Below are 11,237 nucleotides of genomic sequence, written 5' to 3' on the forward strand. Positions count from 1 at the left end.
CTTCTTTTGTCTGAACAAAACATTTTAAGTGTGTGGCTCAAATTACACAATTGTGGACAACATAACACCCAGTTCTACTACTGCCATGCTTTCAAATTAAGGCACCTTAAAGCAATCCACCCACAGCCATCTAAATTTTGCAGTTTTCCATTGCAGTTAGAAGTAACATTGCCTGAAACTATACTGTGGAAAACTGCAAATATTCCCCTGGAATTTGGACAAATGAATGCATTGTTGGGGCAAGCATGTTATTCACTTTACAGAAACGATATTGTTTAATTAGGTACTCGAGCACATCTTTTCACTGTTGGTTTCAATGTAAAAGATAGTATTTAACAGCGTTTGATTCAAGTGTTGTGATGACCTTTGTTCAATTCTTAAAGATGTAACTACATCTATCTATATATATAAAGCGGTCAATCTGTCTGTCCTTCTGTCTGTCCTCGGGTGTGCGTCTGTCCGGCTATGCGCTCGAAAGTTATACGGCGTACCTACGCGCGCGTTACCCCCGAAGAAAGCTTACGCTTCCGGGACGCTGGTAAGCGTATTTACTTTACGGTCGGACGAAAATTATTCGCGCCTTATGCAAAAAACCTTCAAAATTAAACTCATTATCTGCTACTTAGCATTGATTGACTGACATCAAGGTTCGACCAATCCTGTGCCGTCACGATTGACCAATCCTACAGTACGCTCCCCTGATGGTTGGCCAATCGGTGTGTGTGTGTGTGGGCGGGACTAATCGTTTTCATCTCGGGGATCTGGCAGCCATTGTTTCAGTGCCATGACTTCAGCTTCCAGCACAAACTACTTTGAAAGTTAGTATCTCTTTTAAAAATAACATAAGATTTACCAAAAATGTTTTATAAGTACTTTCACTTTCATCTTTCAAGGTATTAAGTGTGTGTGTGGGCGGGACTAATCGTTTTCATCTCAGGGATCTGCCAGCCATTGTTTCACTGCTTGCAGCTCAAACTACTCTCCTTATCCAGCTTTGAAAAAGTTAGTTTCTCTTTTAAAAATAACATAAGATTTACCAAAAACGTTTTATAAGTACTTTCACTTTCATCTTTCAAGGTATTAAAAGGTAGAAATGTTGCCCGGCAGCAGATTCACAAAGGGACACAGACAGGGCCCTAAAGCCTGGGACTCAATTTAAAATGTTGCCCGGCACCAGATTCACAAAGGGACACAGACAGGGCCCCAAAGCCTGGCACTCGATTTAAACCGCCCGCCCCAAAACAGCCCTGGCAAAGCCGGGCTCCCCCAGCTAGTTCCATATAAAATAAACCTCTCTAGCCACCATCTTGTGCTGCGTTAGCTGCGCTCAGCCTCGATGCCATTAGGGACACAGTTGGCGTCAGTGATCCTAAGCTAGGGAAGGTAAAACCAGATTGCTGTCTAGTGATTCACATGATGAATGAAGACAAAATCAGGTTTGTGGTGATGTTCTCACAGTCAAACTATTTACCAACATTCATTGTCTGCACTCACATGAAAAATGGCCACTTGGACAAGGTAATGGAGGGCTGTATCCAACAGGAGCCAGTGCCTTAAAGAGAGAGAACTTTGGTAAAACAAATGTCTCTATCTGGGGAATATGGAATTAGATTGTAATATAGAGTAGGTACAGTATTTCTGTAGTGAGACCTGCTGCTGTGGATCGCTCCTGGCAGGGAGTCGTTCCAATGACATCAGCCTCTGGAACAAGTGATTTGATGCAGCGTGCATTCACAAATCCAGCAAAAGTTCACACTACCTGAGTATCGCAGAGGCTTATGAAAATCTGTGATAACAAATTACTTGGCTTATCCATAGAAAGTTCCACAGAGCAACATCTATTCCAGTCTGAATACCAATTGGGAGAGAGCCGACCTGGATCGAAACCCTATTTATTTGCTGGTTGTTTTAAGTGAAGTTGTATAGCTTTCATAACACCCGGGTTATTATCTTCATTACTTTTCACATTTATACAGCACAATATAGCTTAGACATCACCATCGGCAATGTACGTTTACCATGTTTGAGAGACATTCCTCTGTCCATGATTTAACACAGATATCAACCCCTTTATTTTAATTGGGATAATGCCTCCGCTAAGATAGCAGACAGAGGAATGTGATACGAGCCTGTTAAATGTTCAGTTGTTTTTATCACAGCAGTCATTTCTAAACTAGTATGTTTAAAGCAAATAATGAGATTTAAAACTATAGTAAAAGATTTAGTGTAAAAATGGAAAAGGTTGAACATGTGCTTTGAAATCTGCAGAGGACTTCATGTTACCTCACCAATTGTCCTCCTGTTATGAACATTACAGGAAACTCTCTGATATCCGGCACCGACCCGACCGCCCTGTTGCCGGTTGATTAAAAATTCCGGATGACGGAGAGGGTTATCTACCGAGGCTATTTTTAACAAACAAAAGTAAAAAAATCAAGAAATGTGCAGTATACAGTAATTGGGTACTCACCTACAGAATGTTGTGTTAAATGGATGGTGGAAGATGCTTGATTAAGTACAGTACTGCCAGTTGAGGATAATCCATAACTCTTTAATTAATTAACAGTAAAACAAAACTTATACAGTAAACAGAAAAATGGTGGATCGGAAGAGACTACCGGCAGCGCGGGAGAGTCCGACTCCTGTTATTGAGGTGTTCCGACTTCCGACAGCGCCAAGAAGCCAAGTAGTGGCAGTTTGGAGAACTACCCCCACTGACTAACTCAGCCACCGCGGGAGACTCGGACTCGGCAACATTGCCGGTTATTGAGGTGTTGTTTTCGGGGTATGAATTTTGCCGGTTAATAGAAAATTCTGGATATTTAGGTGCCGTTTCAACGAGAGTTTCCTGTATCATGCTGTCTAGTTAGTACAAAACTGAACCAGAGCTGGAACTAGACCTCCACTAATGGATTGTGGAATCTTGGGTACAGATCCCTTACAAGACCCAAGCCTGAAGAGGATTTCCCAGTTTTATGATAGTTTTTGATGACACTTAGGCTGCCCTTGATTATTGGGTACTAAACTAAAAAGATATTTGAACACATCTATTACAACTGACCCAAGAACAGATAGATTTCCTGTACTTGTAGGCAGCCACACAAAAATTTAGGATCCAACCCTGTATGAACAGGAGTCTCAAACGTTCATCTCATTAGACTCATAGGGAATGGCCAGTTACTAACATCACATATGAACAACCAAAAAGGACAGGAAAAAACCAAGTGGTCCATCCAGATTTGGCCATCCCTAAAGTTGGTACAGTCGGCATGCACCATCAACCTACCGCCCTCCCCCACCCCCCAAGTCGCATAGTTTTGCAGGAGAGGCAACAGCTCTTAGGCCAATTTAGGAAAACAACTCTGGGAAATTCTCTTCGATCCCCAAGGCAATCAAGCAAAATCCAGGAAGCTGCAGCAACTGATGTCACTGGTCACAGTGAGCCCAGTTACCTCCTGGAACTTCACATGTTCCATTCGCAGGAACTGGCCCAGCTCCCTTCTGAAGGCCTGGAGTGAACCCACACTCACTGCATCTTCTGGCAACGGACTCCAGAGGTCAGGACTCCCTGCAAACAAGCGCTTCCTGTCATCTAACCTAACTCTATGTTTTCTTATTTTGTACTGGGGCTTCCTAGTCCCCCACCCCGCTATCGAGCTTAAGTAACCTGTGCACCTGAACTGTGTATTCCCTTCATCGTGCTAAAACCTCAATCATATCCCCTCAGTTGATAGAGAACCAAAACTGTACTCTGGATGCAGTTTACATATGCACAGTGCAATAATGTGAGCCACATCAAGATGCATCACATGTTATGACAAAAACAGAAACTGCTGGAAATACTCAGCAGGTCCGGCAGCATCTGTGGAGAGAGAAATAGAGTTAACGTTTCAGGTCGAGACCTTTCGTCAGCTCCCCCAGCCCGTTTTCACAGGATGTGCATGGCCACCTGGATCATGGATCCCCGGACTCTCTTCCTAACCCCAAGTGAATCAAGCAGGTCTATTGCTATCTCTGTTACATTGCACCCCCTTTCTCAACAGGTATTGATCCAGTTCCTCTTAAAGGTATCAACTGACTTGAGTAACTTTTCTGATGGGTCTGTTCCACTATCCTGCGGGAAAATTCTGCTAATCTCTAACCCTGCTGGAGGCTTGTGACCTGGGAGTCCCTGGCCCAGGACCGCATGGAGTGGAGAAGAAGCATCCGAGAAGGTGCCGAACACCTCGAGTCTCTTCTCCGGGAGCAAGCACAAGGAGCGCACATCAACCCGGGCACCCCACCCACCCGCCCCTTCAACCACCGTCTGCCCCACCTGTGGCAGAGACTAGGTCCCGCATTGGATTCATCAGTCACCTGAGAACTCATTTTTAATGTGGAAGCAAGTCATCCTCGGTTCCAAGGGACTGCCTAAGAAGAAGAAGAGGTTTGTAGCAGTAAAGAGGAGAGAAGGTAATGTAACACCTGCTGTGGGACTGATGGAGGTAAGAGGACAACAACGTCCTCTGAATATACATTCTAATAATAATAATTAATCTTTATTGTCATTGTACAATGCACAAGTACATGAACAACGAAATGTGATCTTGCAAGCTCCCATGAGTCCAGTACAAATAACATTAAACATAAATAGCACCATCCTGGGAGAAGCAAAGCCACTGCGTCTGTGCACGCCGCCATTCCATTTCCACCATTCCTCCTGTCTAACAATCTTCAGCCCAACGCCCGGGCCTGCTCACCAGCCACCCCTCCCAGGGCTCCTTCTGTGACCTTCTCACCAACCACCCCTCCTCGGGGCTCCTTCTGTGACCTTCTGCACCTGGTCTTCCCTGATGGTCACTCCTCCAGGTATCTGACCAGGCCTGGCTCATACTTAGCTTCCAAAGCCCTGCCAGTGAGCCTGTCCCTAGTCCCAGGAACAGGTAAGGGTGCTCAACAGACACTGTCAGTGTGCTGGGGAACAGGAATCGCAAAGGGGGTTCAGAAAGGATTTGAAAGGACTCATGCTTTGAAGATTTTATAAATGATTCAGAGATATATCAGGAAACAAAGGCAATCATTGGATGGGAAACTAGATAGGCCAATGGATTCCTGCCATTGATGTTACAACAGGGAAGATTTTCTCCAATCACGATTTCTAGCAAAGATGCAGTGTATGAGGCCCCAGCTCAGGGTGTTTATTCCAGCTCGGTGTATTTATATCCCAGCTCGGTGTATTTATATCCCAGCTCACGGTGTTTATATCCCAGCTCGGCTGTTTATCCCAGCTCGGAGTGTATACATCCCAGTTCGGGGTGTTTATCCCAGCTCGGTGTATTTATATCCCAGCTCGGTGTATTTATATCCCAGCTCACGGTATTTATATCCCAGCTCGGCTGTTTATCCCAGCTCGGAGTGTATACATCCCAGTTCGGGGTGTTTATCCCAGCTCGGGGTGTTTATATCCCAGCTCGGGTGTTTTTCCCAGCACAGGGCTGAAGTGAGAGGCCGGTTTGTTGCAGTGGAACTCCGCTCAGAGCCGCGCCTTTGTGCGCCAACAGAGATCGCTGAACTCACGCTGACATCAGCAGCTGTCGGCAGCTTCCCGATGATGAGGGGCTCCGGGAGAAGGTGCTCCACTCACAGACAAGCATTGTTTTAATGCCCGGTCAGCCCCCAGCAGAGGCCAGCACAGAGACACGGGTCTGGTAAGAGCGGCGGGTGATTTACTGGGTCCCGGGTTAGTTTGGGGGAACCCTGGGGGTCCCGGGTTAGTTTGGGGGAACCCTGGGGGTCCCGGGTTAGTTTGGGGGTGTAGCCCCGGGGGTCCCGGGTTAGTTTGGGGGGTGAACCCCGGGGGTCCAGGGTTAGTTTGGGGGGTGAACCCCGGGGGTCCCGGGTTAGTTTGGGGGGGTGAACCCCGGGGGTCCAGGGTTAGTTTGGGGGGGTGAACCCCGGGGGTCCAGGGTTAGTTTGGGGGGGTGAACCCCGGGGGTCCCGGGTTAGTTTGGGGGGTGAACCCCGGGGGTCCCGGGTTAGTTTGGGGGGGTGAACCCCGGGGGTCCAGGGTTAGTTTGGGGGGTGAACCCCGGGGGTCCCGGGTTAGTTTGGGGGGTGAACCCCGGGGGTCCCGGGTTAGTTTGGGGGGTGAACCCCGGGGGTCCCGGGTTAGTTTGGGGGGTGAACCCCGGGGGTCCCGGGTTAGTTTGGGGGGTGAACCCCGGGAGTCCCGGGTTAGTTTGGGGGGTGAACCCCGGGGGTCCCGGGTTAGTTTGGGGGGTGAACCCCGGGGGTCCCGGGTTAGTTTGGGGGGTGAACCCCGGGGGTCCCGGGTTAGTTTGGGGGGTGAACCCCGGGAGTCCCGGGTTAGTTTGGGGGGTGAACCCCGGGGGTCCCGGGTTAGTTTGGGGGGGTGAACCCCGGGGGTCCCGGGTTAGTTTGGGGGGTGAAGCCCGGGGGTCCCGGGTTAGTTTGGGGGGTGAAGCCCGGGGGTCCAGGTTTAGTTTGGGGGGTGAAGCCCGGGGGTCCCGGGTTAGTTTGGGGGGTGAACCCCGGGGGTCCCGGGTTAGTTTGGGGGGTGAAGCCCGGGGGTCCCAGGTTAGTTTGGGGGGTGAACCCCGGGGGTCCCGGGTTAGTTTGGGGGGGTAAACCCCGGGGGTTCCGGGTTAGTTTGGGGGGTGAAGCCCGGGGGTCCCAGGTTAGTTTGGGGGGTGAAGCCCGGGGGTCCCAGGTTAGTTTGGGGGGTGAAGCCCGGGGGTCCCAGGTTAGTTTGGGGGGTGAAGCCCCGGGGGTCCCGGGTTAGTTTGGGGGGTGAAGCCCGGGGGTCCCAGGTTAGTTTGGGGGGTCCCGGGTTAGTTTGGGGGGTACCCTCGGGTTTGGGGCCCCTCCAGCTCTCATTGTCGGGAGCCACGTGCCTATATTGTATCTAACTGATCAAATACTTGCCCACACAGGCAACACCAGGATTAGTTTGGGAAGATGTAATGTTTTTATTCTACATTAAACATTTATTTTGAATCATTAACTGTGTATTTATATTAATTTCCGTTTTTTTGTCAAGTTCTGAAAAGGTCACTCTCGATATCAGATCCTACTTGTTTTACAACCTTCTCGAGGATATTGGGGCCGTGCCGACCTCATGTGCAGGAGAAATGCAACAACATCTCTACAATGGCGATTATTCACTATTTAAAACTGCACCGATCTTTGAAAGCAACTTTATACAGGTGAGGTAACAGCTCCATCGGTGGCCCGTCGTCCTGCTCAGAGCAGGCAGGCTGACAATGCGGGCAGGTGGGAACCCTCCCTTACTCTCGCCACAGTTCAGATTTCCAGAATCTGACATATTTTGCTTTTCGCACTTTTGTGTTAACGGGAGTTCCTTTTATTTCAATAACTATCTGATTTGTTTTATTGGGAATCCTTCCTGAGGGCTCCAACCCCATAGTACAGGACAGCAGCAAGTTTGAAAGCAATTGGAGAGAGAGGGAAAAAAGAGAGAAGCTGTGATGAGATAACACCGGGTCCTGTACATTGTTGTACAGTATCAGCCGTGGTTCAGTGGGCAGCACTCTCCCCTCTGAGTCACAAGGTTACAGGTTCAAGTCCCACTCCATAGACTTCAGCACATCATTCAGGCAGACACTCCCAGTGCAGTACTGAGGGAGTGCCGCACAGTCGGAGGGACAGTACTGAGGGAGCGCTGCACTGTCGGAGGGGCAGTACTGAGGGAGAGCCGCACTGTCGGAGGGGCAGTACTGAGGGAGCACCGCACTGTCGGAGGGGCAGTACTGAGGGAGCACTGCACTGTCGGAGGGGCAGTACTGAGGGAGCGCCGCACGGTCGGAGGGGCAGTACTGAGGGAGTGCCGCACGGTCGCAGGGGCAGTGCTGAGGGAGCACCGCACTGTCGGAAGGGCAGTACTGAGGGAACACTGCACTGTCGGAGGGTCAGTACTGAGGGAGCGCCGCACTGCCTGAGGGGTAATACTGAGGGAGCGCCGCACTGCCCAAGGGGCAATACTGAGGGAGCGCCGCACTGTCAGAGGGTCAGTACTGAGGGAGTGCCGCACTGTCGAAGGGGCAGTACTGAGGGAGTGCTGCTGTCGGACGGACAGTACTGAGGGAGCACTACACTGTCGGAGGGGCAGTACTGATGGAGAGCTGCACTGTCGGAGGGGCAGTACTGAGGGAGCGCCACACTGTCAGAGGGACAGTACTGAGGGAGCGCCGCACTGTTGGACAGGCAGTACTGAGGGAGCGCCGCACTGTCGGAGGGGCAGTACTGAGGGAGTGCTGCACAGTCGGAGGTGCCATCTTTTGGATGAGACGTTAAACCAAGGTCCCATCTGCCCTCTCAGGTGGACGTAAAAGATCCCATGGCACTATTTGAAGAAGAGCAGGGGAGTTCTCCCTGGTGTTCTGGCCAGCGTATATCATCATAGAAATCTACAGCACAGAAGGAGGCCATTCGGCCCATCTTGTCCGTGCCGGCCGACAAAGAGCTATCCACCCTAATCCCACTTTCCAGCACTTGGTCCGTAGCCTTGTAGGTTACGGCCCTTCAGGTGCATATCCAAGTACTTTTTAAATGTGATGAGGGTTTCTGCCTCTACCACCCTCTCAGGCAGTGAGTTCCAGACCCCACCGCCCTCTGGGTGAAAAAAGTTCTCCTCTAATCCTTCTACCAATTACTTTAAATCTCTGCCCCCTGGTTATCGACCCCTCTGCTAAGTGAAATAGCTCCTTCCTATCCACTCTATCTAGGCCCCTCATAATTTTATGCACCTCAATTAGGTCTCCCCTCAGCCTCCTCTGTTCCAAAGAAAACAACCCCATTCCCTGCTTTTATATTCTATGCCATGGCTAATAAAGGCAAGCATTCCGTATGCCTTCTTAACCACTTTATCTACCTGTCCTGCTACCTTTAGGGATCTGTAGACATGCTCTCCAAGGTCCCTGTGACCTTCTGCACTTCTCAGTGTCCTACCATTTATAGTGTATTCCCTTGCCTTGTTAGCCCTCCCCAAATGCATTACCTCGCACTTCTCCAACAACCAACATCACTAAAACTGATTATTGCGGGATCTTGCTGTGCGCAAATTGGCTACCGCGTTTCCTGCATTACAAACAGTGACTACCTTTCACAAAGGACCCTTACAGCCAACAGAATGAGGTGCCTTTCACTGCACTGGATTTGAATCAATGCCTAACCCATGCATTCACAGCCAGATCTTTCACATTGTTAGTTTACTGACTGATCATTAGAATGGCAGGTGTCCCACGGATCACACAGACTCACATGGGCTGACTGCTGGATTTTTTTGGTCTTCAACTCCTTTTATATTTTCCAACAACCTCCTTTCCCCTGAAGTGAGTGTAATCCCATCTACTACAAACAGAAACAGATTGTGAGATTCTACGTTGCAAATTAAAAGCAACAATATTTGTCTAAATAAATAACAAGTCATTGATTGTGTATGAAGCGTTGGGAAATATTTCTGAAATCGGAGGTGCTGTGTGAATGCAAATCTGTCTTTGTACAATTGCAGGTTAGTAAGAAAGGCCATGTGAGTGACATCCATCATCGAGTTACCATGGTCACGATAGGCGTCTCCTCCACCGACCCCACGCTCTATATTCCAGATGTTTTGCTGGTTGCCCAACCCAGCGACAGACAGAAACAGCTGCAACTGCAGATATTCAACAGAAACCCCAGAGAAGCCTTCGGCCCCGAGTCCCGGCTGCCCTGCGGATCCTACACCCCTCTGCAGCTGCTCAGGTCAGACATTTCAAGGGCTTCTCCTCGCTATCGCTTGGTCAATCCGGGCAGACAATTTTGTTTGCAACCAAAGTTTTCCGTCACAAAATGTTTTTGCAAACAACGGGGCTCGGGGGAGAGATCAGTCTGGGTGTCAGAGATCTCTTAATGAAATCCAGGATTGTGCGAGAGCTCAGTGAGATGCAGATTCCCTTCAATCTTTAAAATCTCTGGGGTTTTTCTCCTTTTTTTTTCAGGCTTTTCCCTCTAAAGTTAACAAAAATTTCCATTTACGATGAGAAGAATCACAGACTGCGGCTGAAACTGGCGACACATCAATCCTTCTACCTGCAGCTGATCGGCGTCGACTCGAGGTTTGAGGATGAAATGTTCCAACACTGGATGAAGCTGATCCATCACATCTACTCACAAGGCGGAGATGTTTGTACTTTGCCCCGAGTCTCATGAAGCTGCTCACTGACTGAGCAACACCGCCAACAGCCCACTTGTCACATCAGTCTGTCCGACTCGGCTCCCGTGCCCCTCGCTCAACAGGCTGCAGATCAGAATCAAAACTGGAAGTCAACAAATAATGAAACAGGAAAGATAAAATAAAAATGATTTACAATCTGTGATTACTGAAGTGTGAGTTACCTGAGCCTATGGGATGGGGATCTAGAGCAGCCTGTGTCAATGTGAAGCAATGTTAGAGTGAACCGCTCCGGCTGGGCTCGGACTGTCCGGCTCCGCTCCGGCTCGGCTCTGCCTGTCACTGGAGTGGGGCGGGGCCGGGCCGAGCCGGTCTGTCCGCCGCTCCTGGAGGCGATGCTGCGGGGCAGGAATGGGCGGATTACTCAGACAGGTGGAGCTGAGCTCGGGGATTCCGGGCTTTTCCGGGTTGTGTTTGGAGATTCCCAAAGTCTCGTCTCCCATTGGTCCTTCAACAACAATCACACACGTCATCGGCCGTGCAGGGGAACCCATGACGTCATTAGAGACCACGTTCCCATTTGCGTCACAAACTACAAGAGGAGGAGCTAATCCCAAACCACCCCTGACCCCCCACACACTGAGCCTTGGCCGGGCCGGGTCATTAGCCGTGACGTCGGCTCTGGGTGTAAAGTTTAACAATAAAGAGTTTTGTTACAAACTGGGGAAGTTTTCAACACAGCGCCGGGGAGAGAGAGAAAGAGAAAAAGAGAGAAAGAGAAAGAGAAAGAGGCGGAGCACCGGACAGGTGAGCGGGGCTTTCAGTCTCCCCCCCCCCCCCAGTCTCCCTCTCTCTCCCCCAGTCTCTCTCTCTCTCTCCCCCAGTCTCTCTCTCCCCCCAGTCTCTCTCTCTCTCTCTCCCCCCAGTCTCTCTCTCTCTCTCCCCCCAGTCTCTCTCTCTCTCTCTCCCCCCCAGTCTCTCTCTCTCTCTCTCCCCCAGTCTCTCTCCCCCCCCCAGTCTCCCTCTCTCTCCCCCAGTCTCTCTCTCTCTCTCTCCCCCAGTCTCAGTC

General features: G+C 50.0%; 1 protein-coding gene across 1 annotated transcript; it reads left to right on the forward strand.

Annotated features, from left to right (window-relative positions):
* Positions 1 to 5,372: 5,372 nt before the first annotated feature.
* On the forward strand, positions 5,373 to 10,387 carry LOC147099690 (Golgi-associated RAB2 interactor protein 3-like). The gene is made up of 4 exons (XM_085969063.1): positions 5,373 to 5,687; positions 7,040 to 7,205; positions 9,530 to 9,759; positions 9,996 to 10,387. Exons 1-4 carry the CDS (start codon positions 5,641 to 5,643, stop codon positions 10,204 to 10,206), a joined length of 654 nt encoding a protein of 217 aa, XP_085825189.1. The 5' UTR covers positions 5,373 to 5,640; the 3' UTR covers positions 10,207 to 10,387.
* The last annotated feature ends 850 nt before the right edge of the window (positions 10,388 to 11,237 follow it).

Source organism: Somniosus microcephalus, chromosome 28 (genome assembly GCF_052327205.1).
Source record: "Somniosus microcephalus isolate GS21.2 chromosome 28, FLI_Smic_1.0, whole genome shotgun sequence".
Classification (NCBI taxonomy): Eukaryota; Metazoa; Chordata; class Chondrichthyes; order Squaliformes; family Somniosidae; genus Somniosus; species Somniosus microcephalus.

Excerpts from the sequence above, each read along its gene's own strand:
- LOC147099690 (XM_085969063.1), top strand. The coding sequence starts at position 5,641 with ATGCCCGGTCAGCCCCCAGCAGAGGCCAGCACAGAGACACGGGTCTG. Across the intron at positions 7,206-9,529 it reads TTGAAAGCAACTTTATACAG|GTTAGTAAGAAAGGCCATGT; the intron begins GTGAGGTAACAG and ends GTACAATTGCAG. Across the intron at positions 9,760-9,995 it reads ACCCCTCTGCAGCTGCTCAG|GCTTTTCCCTCTAAAGTTAA; the intron begins GTCAGACATTTC and ends TTTTTTTTTCAG.